Source organism: Chiloscyllium plagiosum, chromosome 22, assembly GCF_004010195.1.
Source record: "Chiloscyllium plagiosum isolate BGI_BamShark_2017 chromosome 22, ASM401019v2, whole genome shotgun sequence".
NCBI classification, from domain to species: domain Eukaryota; kingdom Metazoa; phylum Chordata; class Chondrichthyes; order Orectolobiformes; family Hemiscylliidae; genus Chiloscyllium; species Chiloscyllium plagiosum.
Genome location: NC_057731.1, coordinates 40193618 through 40212295, shown reverse-complemented (window position 1 = coordinate 40212295; position 18678 = coordinate 40193618). Strand labels below are relative to the sequence as shown.

The window sequence follows — 18678 nt, the reverse complement described above, 5'->3', positions numbered from 1 at the left end:
TAACATCCTCATCACATTTCACCCTGCCACCCAGCTTTGTATCATCAGCAAATTTGCTAATGTTATTGCTGATACCATCTTCTATATCATTAACATATATTGTAAAAAGCTGCGGTCCCAGCACGGATCCCTGCGGTACCCCACTGGTCACTGCCTGCCATTCCGAAATGGAGCCGTTTATCACTACTCTTTGTTTCCTATCAGCCAACCAATTTTCAATCCAGTAACGTTCTAACATCATAGAAATGTATACAATATATTTCTCTGAAACATGGTCCGAGATTCATTGGAATCCATTTGCACACTCCGAAACAATGGCTCCACCCTTGCTTAGAAATAACAACCTGATGAACTGACACATCAACAAAAACATTCACAAAAATTTAATCAAATCATGCAAGCATTAACATCTAGGGCCACAAAACTAAAATGACCTTTCTTTCAAATTTAATCAGACAATCAAACTTTTAACAGTGTTACTAGTGAGTCCAAACAAAGTTCAAGTACTGAATAACCAAAACACATCACATGAAAATCTTTTTTGCAAGGGTTCTTCGAGAGATTAGAGGGTTACTTTTTCATGTCTACCTCTTGTCTCTCAATGGTCCTATTTAATTTTCACTAACTCCTTTTAAATGCTGCCATCGTGTAGTAATGTTATCTCCTGAACTTGAGTTGAATTTTGATAGGATTTTCATCTTTAGAAAAGTATGGCACAATTGCCAAATATGGTACGTAGTATAAATTAAAACTTTTAACTTGGAATGCATAAATAAGACATTTTTCTTTATTTGTTATAAATAAATCTCTTAAAATTCCAGACACACATATTCCTCTTCCCAATCACCTGCCTCCCACTCCCTCAGCAGACGTGGTATCCACAACTGCTGCTCCACCCACACAGTAACATTCTGCGGTGGGCTAAGTATTTCTTCATCTTAACAGACTCCTTAAATATTTGATCATGCACAACTTAAATATACCAAAAAGCAAAATATGAATTTTAAAAAATAATTTTATTTACTAAATATGATTTTTGTTTTTAAAAATCTCAAGATTGTAAGTTACATCCCAAAGCAAACATGAGAAAAGCAGATTTGCTGCTGACATAAAACATGCTGTGGAACACAACTCGTGCTGAAGGACTTGAATGTAAGCTGATTATAGCCAAGTTCTCCATATTCAATGCAAAATCTTCACGTTCACAAATGTTTATGTCCCAAGAGTAAGAGATAAATCTCTTTTTGGCCAGCTGCAATTTCAGGTCAACCTCAATGTGCAATCAACTTGCTCAAGTGGACAGAATGAGGGCTTCCATGAGCCAGCTCAAATTTTGAAATCCCCCTCTTGCCCAGAACCAATTAGAATACCTGCTCCAATCACAAATTTCCTACTTCCTGTCCTTGTCGCTCCTCCTCCAATCATAGATTCACATTCCTCAGGAGCAGCAAGCGTGGGAGAGAAAGAACCAGTGATAGTAGAAGCACAAGCAGGACAGAATTTCCAATTGGAGAAAATCTGTCTGCTGTCCCAATGTATTTTGAGTTCTCACAAATCAACATAATGTCCTTTCGCATCTTCAATTTACAAATCAACCCGATAAGACAATGAAGTGAAGCACTCTTCCACAGTGGCACAATCATTCTAATGTGGTGTCTGGAAACAGATCATGTCCATTAATTGGCATGATCATAAAAAAAAGTGGACATCCAATCTTCAACATGTCAGAGAGCTGGGCAATGAGTTTAACTAAAAAAAAGGTAAACACGAATGAAAAGTAAAGGGAATTTAAGATTTGTTCAGAAATGAATTGACATACCACAAATCATCAAATAATACATGTTGCAGAGCGAATTATGTTCATCTAGGAAGTCCAAATCTCAAAAATATTGAACTTGGCAACTATGTCATGCTGAAAACACTATGTTGCTATCATCAAGAGAACCTAGTTGAACTATCTCACTTAAATCATCTGTTGAAAATACACTGAAAACAGATTTAAAAACTGTTTTTAAGAATGTTTCACAATATGTAAACCAGAGTACATTCCAGAGTACATTGGTCAAGAGTAACAAAGGAACTTTTCTCCTCCGTCAAGAAAAATAAAAACTAATGTTTGATGACTAACAGTCTCATTTTTCTAATAACAGTTAACAGCTATTTTTAGTGCTTTTTTACTTTATTGTCACTTGAAATAGTCCTTGAGCATCACAGCTAAATCGTTATCATCTTTGTTAATGAAATTATTTTCCAGGTCATCTATGCATGAAAAGGGTTCATAATTCTAATATCACTAACCTTTTTTCCTGTAATTTATGAAACAAGCTGAAGTAAGGCACTCGTGTGATTGTATCAGCCATTTCAGATTCTCGTGCTGAACTCCCAGTAATTTCAGTACTATATATTCCATCTACAAGACAGCAGATTAAAGACAGTATATATTTAAAAAGCTGTTACTGAGCAAATTTAATCTGACATTTTTCAGTGAAAAATGAAAGTGGACATTCAACTGAATATGTAATATTAAGAATATAAGCTCATCAAGGTGTAGTATAAAATATATTGGTGATGATTCTTCCCAAATGGCACTTCAATGGACAAGATTAAAAATCAAATTTAATACGTATCTATATATTTAGTGGATTTTATAAAATAATAAAATGTTATAGAGCACAAGAAAGATAGTTGCTATTAAACATAGAATGAGTACGATGACTGTTTCTAGACATTTCCAGCAATTACCAGGACAAAACCTAACTAATCACCTCTAGAATGTCACACATTCATCAGTATGAACATTCCAGTTAAACCAACACAAAATGAAATAATAAAACACCATATCTAGCTCAAAAGGAAACTATTGAAACACGTCATATTTGAGACAGCATGAACAACTTCATTGTTGCCTGCTACAAATACAATCAGAACAGCAAAATCAAGCTCACCCTGCCAACTGAATGGCTAAGATATTTCATATTGAGAGAAACTACTGGTTTGTTTGAATCACCTTGAGGTATACAATGTTTGACTTCCTTCTTTGTTCTGCTTGTGACACCAGAAAGGACTGCCACTGCACCCTGACTAACTGGATTCTCAGATTCATGTGAACCAGTGTCAATATCTTTGATATATTTAAGTAATGTGCAATTTGTAACTTAGCTCCTTTCTCTTTCTTAGATGCAAGTATGTGTGAATGTGTACTGCATAACACTGCTCGGGTTTTGAATGCATTCATAAATACTACTTTGTTTTAACTCTAAAGAATTTGCTGTGGGTCATTTTTAAATTGGATTTCACAAACAGGTTTGGGGGAAAACAAATCACTGCTTATTTTAAAAAAGGTAAATAAGAAAACAAATTAAATTAAAAACCAACTCTGTTCTGGACAGAAGAGAAAATCAGTTAAAAATTAACTTAATGCACCTCTCACTCTTCTTCCTGTCAAGCACTAAATAAATACAATTTGTTTCAGTTGTCAGTGATGAATCTTCAAAATGGACAAGATTAATCTTAACCCAAAATGCTACTTTAACCAAATTTTCTGCTGGAGACAATTCAAGAGTTACAGCCAGCAAAAATAACTTCCATCCAGAAGATCATAAAAATCTGATTGACTTTTAAATTAATAGCTAGGTATTCATTAAAAATAGATTGCATGTCATTCGCCTGACAGCAATCACAAATTGTTGTGAAAAGTTTCAATCACTTTTTTCTTCACTTTCTGCAGAAAGATAAAAGAAGACCTTTGACAAAAGGCTTTCTGGAAAACTTTGCAAATCTTTCACCAATGCTTAATAACTTTCATCCAGAGTTGGAAAACTTACCAGTTTGGCTTCCAATTTCCATCTTTCTCTCACTGTCATCTGGCTCACCTGATTCTTCCCTTCCTTCCCTGCACTGTTCCATTTCTGAGGCCAGACCGTCCACCAATGTCCATTACAAACAACCAACCAGTTACCTCAACTACACCTGCTGAAACTATGCTTCCAGTAAGAATTCCATTCCACTCTCCCGGTTTCACAGTCTCATCTGTTCTAATGATGCCTCCAACATGACCTCCTTTATCATTAGCCGAGGATACACTACTTTCCCCGCACTGTGACTGTCAGGGCCTCCAGTCATGCCCGACCCATCTCCTGCACTTCTGCCCTTACCCTTTCTCCCACTTTACAGAACAATGGGATTCCCATGGTCCTTCCTTTCCACTCTACTAGTCTTCACATTCAAAGGATCATCTTGTGCCATTTTCACCAGCTCCAGAAGGGTACTACTCCCTGCCCCCCCTTCCACTGTAAGTATTCTGCAAGGATCATACCCTCAGTGATACCTTGGTCCTCCATCACTGCTAACACTTCCTCACTCCCCCGTGGCGCCTTCCCACACAATCACAGAAGATACTTGCCTGTGCACCTCCTCTCTCCTCACTATCGAAGACCCCAAACACATTTTCCAGGTGAAGCAACATCTTACTTGTAGTTCAGAATAATGTCAACAGCATGTATTCAATTCCTACACCAGCTGAGGTTAAAAGAAACACTCTCCTTCTCAGCCTTTTCCTTCACCTGAATTGTGGTGGTTCTCAGATTAAACCACCACCAGTCAGCTATCTAATGAGAGAGCAATCCTTTGGTCTGACTAAGATGATTACCTTTATTTCTTTCAATCTAACCTTCTGCATTCACTGCTCACTCTTCCTTACTTTGGCAAGACGAAATGCAGTCTTGACCACTTTGTGGAACGACTTCACTCTGTCCATAGGAAATACCCTGACATCCAGTTGCTTGCCATTTCAATAAATCATCTTGCTCTCTTACAAACATGTGTGTCCTGGGCCTTGAGGAACAATATGTAATTTTCAACTTGGGTACTTTATAAGGTCTCAATACTGAATTCTATAAATTCAGAAACTGACTACATTATGTCTATTTTCCATCAGTTTTTACATTCTCTTACACTCCCTCCCCCTCACAGCTACGCCTTATTTTGTCCAGTTTACTTTGCTCTTATTAAAAGAGGATACATTCTGTCCCTTTCACATCTAAATTTACACTCATTTTAGATCACTTATTCTGTTTCTCTACTATGAACAATCCTTTTGTCTTTTGCACTGGATCTCCAACAGTGCCAAGTATTAAAAACATGGAGACATGGCGGATTCTGTTTCTCTCTCACAGATACTGCCAGACCAGAATTTCTCTTGCATTCTAGTGTTTATTTCACAACACTTTCCTGGAAAATTTCTTAAGACTTCAGCTAAAATGAGTAAGTGCTGTGCTGCTTGATCTCTTGGAATCATCCAGAGAAAGGAAAAACCGAGCTATCAGCATCTTGACACTTGCCTAATGGTTTCTAGGAGAAATCGAACTTGAGGCTGTCCAGAGCTGGTACAGAAGAGAATGACAGGGGAACAGAAAGACAAGGTGAACTCTTTTCCTCTGTGAATACAGGACACCCAGCCTGCTTTGGATTTCCTCCACCAGAACCTCCAGTGCCATGTCTGAGAACATGTGCACCCTCATTTGATCCTTGTGTCTATTTGAAACCTGTTGCTGTGCATCAGTCATCACACTCTAAATCTTCAGTTGAAGTGGGTATATGGAATCCACATATACTGATGTTTCATTTAAAAAAATGTCTTGCATGAGTGCTAAATCTGCAGGTCTTTGACTTAGTACCTTCAGGAAACGTCAAATTCTTGGAATCATTAACTACTACCAAAATTGCTTGCTAAAACCAAAGTTTCAAACAGGCATGTCTTTTTGGCAGCATCAATTTTGTGCCTATTTTCAACTTTTCACCAAAATAATCCTCAACATTTTCACATTATTAAAGTGGAAAATAGATCAATATTGATTGACAGCTTGCACTGAATATTATTTACATTGCTGTAAAAAAAGAATACTGATAACTTTCTTCTTACCATAGAGTTCATCTCTGATGAGTTTCAATACTTTGGTAAATATGCCCATGTGTGGCAAGAGGTCATCTAATACCTGAAACACCAAGTTCATTCTTTCCTCTGTTGGCTTTTTAAAAGATAGTTCCTTTTTGTCCTCAATCAGACGCATAAGATACCGATTAGCTGCTCAAATATTGAGAAAAAGAAGTGTCTTAATGAAACAGCATTCTCCATAAAATTCAGACAAGGTGAATTTATTCAATGTGGAAGGATCATTTGATTGGATTGCCTCTTCTGAGAAGAAACAGCATTATATACAGCATTACACATCCTTCGAAAGTTCTTGAAGTGTTTTAGATGTAACAAATTAATTGAAAAAGCTTCAGCAATGAGTCTGTCTTTTCAACAACAATCAAATTAATTTGAAGTATACTAACTAAATACAAGTGCAGCAGTTACTTTTTTCATGGCAGGATCCCTTAAATAATATTGAAATCAATAACCATTTGATCTGTTTTTGATCACATTTGTGGGAAGGGTGTATATCATCACAGAAAATTGCAAACTGTGCTAAAGGATCTTTAATGATATCTGAATGGCTCATTATGAAACCACAAAAGAGGTCAAATCAGTGAATGGAATGAACAAGATGGAAAGAAAATCAATACAAAATAAGATGCTACATGTTCAATGCTAGGAAATGCACTTGATTAAATTAGTGGGTTAAGAAGATGGATGTCCCAATTGTAGCATTTTAGAACAATATATAGAACAAAATCAGATCTCCAAAAAGGTACATGTTGGAATTAACAGGAGGCCTTAGCCTGTGTCCTATAAAAGGCAGCACACACAAGCCAGCATGCTTGAGGCCTTCCACAACTGATGGATATCAGGGGTAGCAGAATGCATGAATGATCCCAAAGACCATATTTTAAAACAAAATTAAAACCAAAGACTGCAGATGCTGTAAATCTGAAACAAGGGTCACGGATTTGAAAGTTAACTCTGTTTTACTCTCCACAGATGCTGCTAAACTAGCTAAGTTTCTCCAGTACTTTCTGATTTTAATTTAATGAGTCATATTTCCTTTCATTTACAGCTTAATATATGTACGTCTTTAGAAAGCTGAACCCCTTCAAGATGTGGAGTGGACTTAAAGGTTGCACACTTTCTCCAAAAAAATACAGTTGCCAAAGTTGGTAATGACACATAGGTAGGAAAGTTAGTTGTGAAGACAACAGAAGGAAGTTACAAAAAGATACGAATAGGTTAAGTAAGTGGGTGCAGATTTGGCAAATGGAGTATAATATCTGAATAGTTAAAATTGTCAGTATTGGCTGGAAGAATAAAAAAGCATATTTTCCAAATGATGAGAAATTGAAGAGTTCTGAAATACATTGTGATTCAAGCATGAATACACTCAGATCCCTATATTCATGCTTGAATTACAAATTGTTAACACGCAGATAGAGCAAGTAATTAGGAAAATTAAAAGAATGCTATTATTTATCATGAGGGAATTAAACAGCAAAATAGGTGGTTATGCTTCAGTTATATAGAATAATACTGAGACTGCATTCTGAAGTATCGTGCATAGTTTTGGTCACCTTATTTAAGGAAAATGTGTTAATGACAATTCAGAGAAGGTTTACTATACTAATAGGTGGAATAGACTGGTTATCTTATGAGGAGAGATTGAACAGACTGGGTGTATATCTGCTGAAGTTTAGAAGTGTAAGAGGATTGAAACATAAAATCCTGAGGGGCAACAGGATAGATGTGAAAATATGCTTCATCTTATAGGGAATCTAGAACTAGATATCATTGATTTAAAAAAAATCAGGCATCACTCATTTAAAACAGAGATTAGGCGAAAAAAAAATTCTAAAGGCATGGGCCTTTAGAACTCTCTTCCTGAAAGGGAGTCGAAGCAGATCAGACAGCATCCGAGGAGCAGGAAAATCAACATTTCAGGCTGAAATATCGATTTTCCTGCTCCTCAGATGCTGCCTGACCTACTGTGCTTTTCCAGCAACACACTCTCAACTCTGATCTCCAGCATCTGCAGATCTCACTGTCTCATCAAGAGTTAAATGGCCAACCAGGACATGACACTCCAACCTAGCAAATCTTGTCACTTGTGGCACATATCCTCGAATTCAAATGTAAAAATGTATAAAAAAACTAAAAGTTGTTGGTCTAGCACATAACATCTGCAATAAGGTGGTAAAGAAGAATTTTACATGACTATACTAAGCTTTTATGAATTAGTATTGTACTGCATGATTTTATCCCACATAAAAAAAATTGTTTGGAATGGAGAACAAGAATTTAAATTCCACTTACAGGATGTGGGCAACACTGGCTGGGCCAGCATTTATGGCCTGTCCCTGGTTGTCTTTGAGAAGGTGATGGTGAACTGGATTCTTGAACTGGGTTCAGAAAAGATTTACAAGGATGTTGCCAGGGTTGGAGGATTTGAGCTATAGGGAAAGGCTGAACAGGCTGGGGCTGTTTTCCCTGGAGCATCGGAGGCTGAGGGGTGACGTTATAGAGGTTTACAAAATTATGAGGGGCATGGATAGGATAAATAGACAAAGTCTTTTCCCTGGGGTCGGGGAGTCCAGAACTAGAGGGAATAGATTAGATTAGATTAGATTGCTTACAGTATGGAAACAGGCCCTTTGGCCTAACAAGTCCACACCGCCCCACCGAAGCGCAACCCACCCAGACCCATTCCCCTACATTTACCCCTTACCTAACACTACGGGCAATTTAGCATGGCCAATTGACCTGACCTGCACATCTTTTGGACTGTGGGAGGAAACCGGAGCACCCGGAGGAAACCCACAGGTTTATGGTGAGAGTGGAAAGATATAAAAGAGACCTAAGGGGCAACTTTTTCACAGAGAGCGTGGTACGTGTATGGAATGAGCTGCCAGAGGAAGTGGTGGAGGCTGGTACAATTGCAACATTTAAGAGGCATCTGGATGGGTTTGGAGGGACTTGGGCCGTGTGCTGGCAGGTGGGACTAGATTGGGTTGGGATATCTGGTCGGCATGGACGGGTTGGACCAAAGGATCTGTTTCCATGCTGTACATCTCTATGACTCTATTTGGTGCATATACATTCACAATACTATTAGGGAGGGAGTTCCAGGATTTTGATCCAGCAATACTAAAGAAATGGCAATATATTTCCAACTCAGAATGATGAGCGGTTTGGAGGGAAACTTGCAGATGGTGTGTTCCTATGTATCTGCTGCCGTACTCCTTATAGATAGAAGTGAATATGGATTTGGAAGGTGCATCTTGTAGATGCACATACCACTGCTACTGGCACCTCCATTTGTAATGGAGGGAGTGAATGTTGTGGATATGGTGCCAATTAAGTGGGCTGCTTTGTCCTGATTGCTGTCAATCTTCTTGAGTTGGAGTTGCAGTCATCCAGACAATTGGGTATTATTCCATCACGTTCCTGATATGTGCCTTGTAGATTGTGACAGGATTTGAGGAGTCAGGAAGTGTGTTACTTGCTGCAAAATTCCTAGCTTCTGATCTGCCCTGATAGCCACAGTATTTGTATGACTCACCCAGTTCAGTTTCTGGTCAATAGTAACCCCAAAGAATGATGTTATGTCAAACTAATGTTATAGGTTACGTTATTCTGTGCTGACCAATCCAATATCATGTGTGAGCATTATGTTCTAGCTGGAATTACAGTATATTTCAGTATTCTATTGGAGTTTCAAAACAAAAAATGGAGGCTTGTTTTGGAAGAAGCCGTGAATGTCACCAACAGCTAAAGGACACTTAGCTTTTCAAGTGTTGCTGACCTTTGACTCTCTCTCTCCCCTCTCACACCCCCACCCCACTGTCCTAGGGCTGGAAAAGACACAGTAACCACAAACATATTTGCAAAGCACTTCTTACCCCATACAATTCTGACCTTATTAGATATTAATTCATGATAAAGAGTAAGAGGGATTATGGATAATTGGGCAGAATAAAGTAGAATATAGAACATAGAACAATACAGCACAGAACAGGCCCTTCGGCCCACGATCCTTATTAGATATTAATTCATGATAAAGAGTAAGAGGGATTATGGATAATTGGGCAGAATAAAGTAGAATATAGAACATAGAACAATACAGCACAGAACAGGCCCTTCGGCCCACGATGTTGTGCCGAACATTTGTCCTAGCTTAAGCACCTATCCATGTACCTATCCAATTGCCGCTTAAAGGTCACCAATGATTCTGACTCTGCCACTCCCACAGGCAGCACATTCCATGCCCCCACCACTCTCTGGGCAAAGAACCGACCCCTGACATCCCCCCTATACCTTACACCCTTCACCTTAAATTTATGTCCCCTTGTAACACTCTGTTGTACCCGGGGAAAAAGTTTCTGACTGTCTACTCTACCTATTCCTCTGATCATCTTATAAAGCTCTATCAAGTCACCCCTCATCCTTCGCCGTTCCAACGAGAAAAGGCCGAGAACTCTCAACCTACCCTCGTACGACTTCCGCTCCATTCCAGGCAACATCCTGGTAAATCTTCTCTGCAAAGCAGAGAAATGACATCCAGTGAGAGTGAGTAGACTGTTGTTGGGATGAGGTGAAGGAGCCTCTTGGCAAAACCACATCGTCTCCAACCTCATCCGTGTTGGCAGATGTCGTTGGTGATGGTGGGGAGGGCTAATGGAGGGGGGGGTGAAGAGGAGGAACTCAAGCGGCTGCTGCCTGCACCTGTCTTCAAAGGGACCACTTTCAAGAAGAGGTGGTGAGCTTTGCACCCAAGAGAGCATCACGAGGAGAGATCAGGGGCTTGTCCACACTTCCACCCACTTCCCCCTTGGCTCAAAGCTGAAGGCACTTGCTGAGATGCAAGTCCCTCAGTGCTGCCAGACTTCAAAATTCCTTTGGAGCTGCTTCTTGGGAGCTTTTTCTGACAGTCAAGTTCCCACCTCAAATCATGCTCTCGTCTGTGCTCAGCAGAAACCAGTTTCCAAGACGGGACCAGTTATCCGCATCAAGTGCAAACACTTACCTGTTCTACCTCAGGAAGGTTGACTTCAACTGTGCCACGTAGTGTTGTGCTGGAAAAGCACAGCCAGTCAGGCAGCAGCCGAGGAGCAGGAGAGTCGATGTTTTGAGCATAAGCTCTTCACCGTGAATGTGATGAAAGGCTTATGCTTGAAACGTCGACTCTCCTGCTCCTCGGATGCTGCCTGACCACAGTACCACACCTTTCCAGCACCACACTTTTTGACTCTGATCTCCAGCATCTGCAGTCCTCAATTTTTCCTTCAACTTGTGCCACCCCTACAACTGCCCAGCTAAGATCAACATAGATGTTGTCTGGAATCTCAGTTCTGTATGATTTCAAGTCCAGTTGCACACATTGGAGTCTCCTCTGGGACAGAAAAGACCTGTTCAAAGAGGATAGGTCTTACCCGAGCTGGAAAGGGACCCATATCTTAGCAGGGAGCTTTGCTCGTTCCACCCAAAGAGACTTTATACAGATAGAGAGGAGAGTGGAGGAATTACAAGTCATGGCGTAAATAGAAAGGTTGGTGGGGAAGGTTCTGAATGTGAAGAGAGCACACCAATTAGAAAAGAAAGAAAAGAGAGAATCAGGGTACATTGTAACTCTGAAGAACGAAATTGCATTTATTTCAGTGCAAGGGGTCTTCCAGATAAGGCTGATAAACTCAGAGTGTGTTTAAGTACATGGGATTGGGATTTCAGAGCTTTTACAGAAACTTGGCTGAAACATGAACAGGACTGACAGCTCACTGTTCTGGGGTTTAGATTGTAGGGAGGATATTTTCCCAGGTTGGGGAGTTTAAAACCAGAGGACACAGTCTGAGGACAGGTTGTTAGGCCATTGAGGATTAAGATGAGGAAATATTTCTTCATGCAGAGGCTGGTCAGTCTGTGAAGTGTGTGACCACAAGAAGCTGTGGATTCCAAGTTGCTGATTATATTCAAGAAAGAGATGGATTTTTATGTTTAAGAGACAATGAATTGAATTGAATTTATTGTCACATGTACCGGGACACAGTGGAAAGCTTTGTCTTGTGAGCAATACAAGCAGATCACATACCCTTTACTGTCCTTGATCGGACCTACCCTCGTTCTCATCATTCTCATGTTTCTCACATACGCATAAAAGGCCTTGGGGTTATCCTTGATCCTACCCGCCAAAGATTTTTCATGCCCTCTCTTAGCTCTCCTAATCCCTTTCTTCAGCTCCCTCCTGGCTATCCTGTATCCCTCCAACGCTCTGTCTGAACCTTGTTTCCTCGACCTTATGTAAGCCTCCTTCTTCCTCCTTACAAGACATTCAACCTCCCTCGTCAACCAAGGTTCCCTTTCCTTCTCCTACATATACAGTGAGTTGACAATGTCATTTTTTGAAATATTTACATAAGTAACATCCAGGGTGCAAGAATATACGATATCAGTATATACTGTGTATACTGTATATAGTATGCACAGAATATAGTATATCATGGCTTGGCAATGGATTACTGGACTATCCACCTATTGAAAGTAACTTAGTTTTTAAATGTATGGCTTTAGCTAGCTAGTAGTATATGTTTAAAACTAAAATTTTCAACAAAAAAAGGCTTTAAGGATATAAATTGGCTACAAAGTACAATTAAAAGGAGCTGCATGTATTATCTTTCCATTGCAAAATTAATGTGGATTCAAGTTTCCCTGAAGCAATGATGGAAATAGTTTTTAACTATTGCAACAAGAAAACCAATTCCTTGTTGCAGTCAAGCTCACCTCCTTCTATCCTGTCTGCAGGTTAGCTTGACTGTAAGTATGGAGAGTGAACTTACTCTATTTTGAACTGTACCAAAATGTTGCCTTGTTTAAAAAAAACAAACATAGAACTACACAAGCAAATTAGTATCCTTACAGTGCGACTCAAATCCTAAATTTATTTCTAAATATATAATAATTGTTATGGACTAGACCAAACCTTCTCAAAATATACAAGATAACCTAGAACCTTACTTTTCTCCTATTTTAAAAGGTAAATGTAGGTGTTGTGTTCCAGATACAATTCAGTTGGTCAAACTGCCAGATTTAAAGCAAAACTTTATTCATCCACTACAGTTAAAATACAACAAAAGAAAGAAGGAATTGGAATAGCTTAGTTCTATTGGAAAACTTAATAGAATAACAGATACAACAACTAATTAACTGTTCCAATATAGTAACATCCCATAAACACACACTAGGCAAAAGGCAAATTCAGAAAACTGATTGGCTCACATGCAACTCCAGCAGGAAGAGAACTCCCCACCCCCGCACCCCTCCCTCCCCACTCGACACACACACTTTTGGCTGTAATTGAGAGGCGGAAAACAAAGCTTCCACTTCAAGACCCCAACAGCAACTGCTGAAAGCGAAGACTAAAAATCCTGGTTGTGGCAACTTGACCACATCAATTCAGGCTGCTTCTATTGTTCCTACTTTAAATAAAAAACCTGGAGGCTTCACAAGTCGTTATACTCTAGTGGTGCTGGCAAACTGCTCAGCACCTTTACCTTAAAACCTCTTTCCAAAAAAAAGGACAAAGTATACTTCTTAAAGTCACACTATCATCAGATATTCAAATTAGATTTTTTGAAAACTAGGAATACTGGTCCTTTCATATCTCACTATTGAACCGAAAGGATGATTATGAAACGGAAGAATTGAATAAATGCCACAAATCAAACCAATGTCTTTATTTTGCATATGTGATTCCCTTAAAAATTTTCCTCACCTGGCGAGATTGCCCCAAGTATAACATTAGAATCCAATGGTGCAAGTTTTCGAGATCTTGTCTTGAATGCCATAGTCAACAAAGAAGCAGTCACTTAGTTTCATGAAAATTGCAATTGTACAACTGGAATAAAAGATAAGATATATGATTATGCCAGGTATTATGTATTGGATGTTGGTTTGCTCGCTGAGCTGGATGGTTCATTTCCAGATGTTTCATCACCCTACTAGGTAACATCTTCAGTGGGCCTCTGGGTGAAGCACTGTTGATATTTTCTGCTTTCTATTTATATGTTTGGGTTTCTTTGGGTTGGTGATGTCATTTCCTGTGGTGATGTCATTTCCTGTTCATTTTGTCAGGGGGGCGAATGGATGTGTTTTCCCAGTCGACTGGGCCTGTGGGCTACCAGCTCACTAAAACACACTAAAACAGCAGCTAATGAACTTAAAAGACTCTATGCAGACAACAAGCAAAACTAATGTCACTTACAAAATATTGTGCAAGAACTGTAACAAACACTACATTGGACAAACAGGCAGAAACCTAGCCACCAGGATACATGAACATCAGCTAGCCAGAAAACGACATGACCCTCTCTCACTAGTCTCCTTATATACAGATGAGGAAGGACACCACTTCGTCTGGGACAACATATCCATCCCAGGATAAGCAAAACAGAGACATGCGCGAGAATTCCTAGAAGCATGGCATTCCAACCGGAACTCTATCAACAAACACATTCAGTTACACCCCATCTACCACCCCCTGAGAAAAAGAGCAGGAAATGACATCATCAACCCAAAGAAACCCAAACATATAAATAGAAAGCAGGAAATATAAACAGTGCTTCACCCGGAGGCCCACTGAAGATGTTACCTAGCAGGGTGATGAAACATATGGAAATGAACCTTCCAGCTCAGTGAGCAAACTGAGATCCAGAACCTCAACCTGAGCTACAAATCTTCTCAAACCTCACTAAGGTGTTATGTATTTTAAGGCCCTTCTACTTAAAACTGTTGTTTCAACATTAAATCAGATAACATCAAAGGCTACAAAAATTTCCAATTTTCCACCTTAGCTCCCTCTAATGTAGGAGCACTTGCATTATGGTCCAATAAGACCCTCCCTCATCATTTTGAGCACTTCCATCGAATCTCTTCTCTGGCGAGTCTTCTTTAAATAGAGCAGATCCAGCTTCAATCTATGCCTGTTACTGAAATCACTTGTGGCTGAAACTTTGTCAATCATTTATCTCCACTCACTCCATTGCGTTCTCATCCTTCATAAAATGTGATGCCCTGACCTGAACACAATGTGCCACTTGAGGCAGAATCAGTGTTTAAGAAAAGTTCACAATAACTTCCTTGCTATGTATTCCACATCTGTATTTATAAATGCAAGATCACTTATATCTTATTGACTGTTTTCCCATGTTACACCTCACAGGAGTAGCATGCCAAAAATCAAGTTCCATTATTTCCAAAGTCAGCACAAAAGTTACATTTTTGAGCGAAATCCTCAAAATTTCCCAATTCACCTGTTTTTTTAGATCCAGGTTGACAGAAAGGACAGACCAGGTCGCTGTACTTAATAAATAGCAATTCTTGTTATTACAAATAAATACATTCTCGCAGCAGGTAAACAACTATGAACCATCAACATATACCTCTACGTGTTAAGATTATAACAATCTCATTATAAAACTAGCCCTATTCACACACATATAGACAGACAAAAATAAACTTGAGTGTTATGGGTAGAGGGAAAGACTGGAAAGGCAGTTCAATTATCCTGTCCTTGGCTTTGTTCAGATGACCCTTTTGCCTCATCACGGCCTGCTGCTCTTCAATCTTACTTGCTTGCAGGAGGGACAGGCCAACTTGTTCACATGTATTAAGTCTCAGACCTACTGGTTACAAAAACACAGCCTACTACAACACAGAAGGGAAATAAATTGGCTTTCTGTAGCCTTCAAGTGCTTTTTATTACTGCAGAAAAAAAGACAGCTCATTCTGAGAATTTGTTAATGTCTTTCTATAATTGATGCTATCCTAAGGACTGAGTACTTCCCCACTGCAAATTTAACAATCATGTTATCAGTTCCAAAAACAACCAAGTTTTGCTCACTGTAAAAGTAACAAAATTTGCACGTAACATTGTGGCCACCTGTCACATCTGCGCAAGTGGAAATAAATTCATAGAGACATAACCATTGTCATCATGTCACAGAATCCTTGTAGGTTCAGTATGACAGTAGAGAGACCCAGACAGGTTCTTTCTTTATCAAACTTCACATATAAAGGGTTCTGTGCACCTTCTTACCAATGTTCTGCAGCTTTAGCAGGCCTTATGTTAATCTACAGCACAGTCTCCAAAATCCAAGGAATTGTTTTCACAGCAAAAGAATTGAAAGTTGAGAACACTTGCTTTTTCATCTGATTTCAGATCACACTTTATCCTGCATGAAATGAATGTAAGCACTAAGAAGGTACCAACTTTTGACTCATTTGCCAAATATCAATGCATAATAGAACATCTTTTCCTTTAAATCAATAACAATAATTCTGATAATACACATGAACTCAAATTTTTGAGCGCATCCTCATAGCACACAAGAAGGGGTATGATATAAAATCAGATACAAAACGTAGTGTTCTTAATTTCCAGTATTATATGTGTGGTGAAATAAAATTGATAAAATGTTGAGGGTTCTGCTGTTGGTCAAACAACAAACCTGATTAAAGCTACAAAATATCTATTTGAATGAACACTTTATTGACAGAAGGGTTGATGACTTAGATATATGCAAGTCAACCTACATATATTGATCATAAAATGCTACTGAAAACCAATTTAATATATGTAGTTACCTAATTAGAACACAATTTGATCCAGTGCTAGATATAACAACATTCTTAGCATTAGTTTGATTCAGCAGTCATACTTGTTAAATATCAGAGGTTAACATGTCACGTTTGAGTCAAGGTTTTACTTCAGCTCCCACAGCCTAAACTCCAACACTACTGATTACTCGTTTCTCATTTGTAAATACCCAGTCAAGTACACATCCAATTCTTAGGCATCTCTGCCAGACCTAACTAGGTGATAACAAATTTCCCTTTTTTAAAAAACAGCAACATGTACAATGATAATGAAAATAAACAAAAAGTACAATATTGTGCAGAATAATACATTTTATATTCAAGTTTTGTATTTAAACATTTCAGATCAAAATACCCAATTTACAGTTTGTTGTTATGTTTCTTTTCATTTGCACCTTTCTTTGTAACACAATCAGACAGTGGACTGCTGTTATCCACTCATTTCAATTTTAAGGTTTCTCCTTCCTCCAGCATCTGATTTGAAACTGCAATATTAATCCTCACGTCTTTATTCATTCACACAGTGACTTATTTGTAATATAGGGTGCAATGAGTATTACTACTTAATCCCTCTAGAATTTTTTCCAATACTGTCATGAATAAAACACTATACCACTGCCCCAGCAAAAGGAGGAGTTTCTGCTGCTAAAATACTTTGACTACTGTGATCTTTTTAGCTTCCTAAACTAAAGAAGTCCAACATTTACCTCCATCGTCCAAAATTGACTTGATTTATTGTCACATGTACCTAGGTACAGTGAAAAGTTTTTTTTTTGCTTGCAGTACAGACAGATTATACCATACAAAATGCATTAGGATATAGAACAGAGTGAAGAATACAATGTTACGGCTGCAGAGATGGTTAACAAAGAGCCAGAGCAACATTTAAATTTAAAAATCTAAGAGGTCCCTTCAGAGGTCTAATAACAGCGGGGACAAGCTGTCCTTGAATCTGATGGTACGTGTGTTCAAGGATTTGAACCTTCTGCCTAACAGAAGCAGTTGGAAAAGGTTATAACTGGGGTGGGAGGGGTCTGTGATTATGTTGGCTGTCTTCCCAAGGCAGCAAGAAGTAGTTAGTGGATGGAAGGTTGGCTTGCATGACGGACTGGGATGTGTTCATGACTCTCTGTAGTTTCTTATGGTCCTAGGCAGAGTAGTTGGCATACCAAGCTTTGATGCATCCAGACAGAAAGCTTTCTATGGTGTATCTGTAAACATTTGTCTGAGTCCTCATAGAACTTCCTTAGCCTCCTGAGGAAGTAGACCAAGATAAAAATCATGCAACAAAGAGAGGAAGTGGAGTGGCGTTTTTGCTAACGGATAGCATTTCAGCTGAGGGAGGATATTCCCGGAAATACATCCAGGGAAATTATTTGGGTGGAACTGAGAAATAAGAAAGAAATGATCACCTTATTGGGATTGTATTGTAGACCCCCTAATAGTCAGAGGGAAATTGAGAAACAAATTTGTCAGGAGATCTCAGTTATTTGTAAGAATAATAGGGTGGTTATGGCACGGGATTTTAACTTTCCAAACATAGACTGGGACTGCCATAGTGTTCAGGGTTTAGATGGAGAGGAATTGGTTAAGTGTGTACAAGAAAATTTTCTGATTCAGTATGTGGATGTACCTACAAGAGAAGGTGCAAAATTTGACCTACTCTTGAGAAATAAGGCAGGGCAGGTGACTGAGGTGTCAGTGGGGGAGCACTTTGGAGCCAGCCACCATAATTCTATTAGTTCTAAAATAGTGATGGAAAAGGATAGACCAGATCTAAAAGTTGAAGTTCTAAATTGGAGGAAGGCCAATTTTGACGGTACTAGGCAAGAACTTGCAAAAGCTGATTGGGCGCAGATGTTTGCAGGTAAAGGGACAACTGAAAAATGGGAAGCCTTCAGAAATGAGATAACGACAGTCCAGAGAAAGTATATTCCTCTTAGGGTGAAAGGAAAGGCTTGTAGGTTTCGGGAATGCCGGATGACTAAGGAAATTGAGGACTTTGTTAAGAAAAAGAAGCATATGTTAGGTATAGACAGGATAGATCAAGTGAATCCTTAGAAGAGTATAAAGAAAGGAGGAGTATACTTAAGAGAGAAATC

The 18678-nt window shown here is 38.9% G+C and overlaps 1 protein-coding gene across 1 annotated transcript in view; it reads right to left on the bottom strand.

The window, feature by feature from the left end:
- The window catches only part of LOC122561234, a 322916-nt gene that overhangs the window by 294236 nt on the left and 10002 nt on the right, over positions 1–18678 (bottom strand). The window contains exons 3-5 of the mRNA XM_043712844.1: positions 13695–13817; positions 5921–6082; positions 2299–2410 (exon numbers count right to left, since the gene is read on the bottom strand). Of these exons, the coding sequence (XP_043568779.1) occupies positions 2299–2410; positions 5921–6082; positions 13695–13767 (347 nt within the window). The 5' untranslated portion in view covers positions 13768–13817. The remainder of the gene's footprint in view (positions 1–2298; positions 2411–5920; positions 6083–13694; positions 13818–18678) is intronic.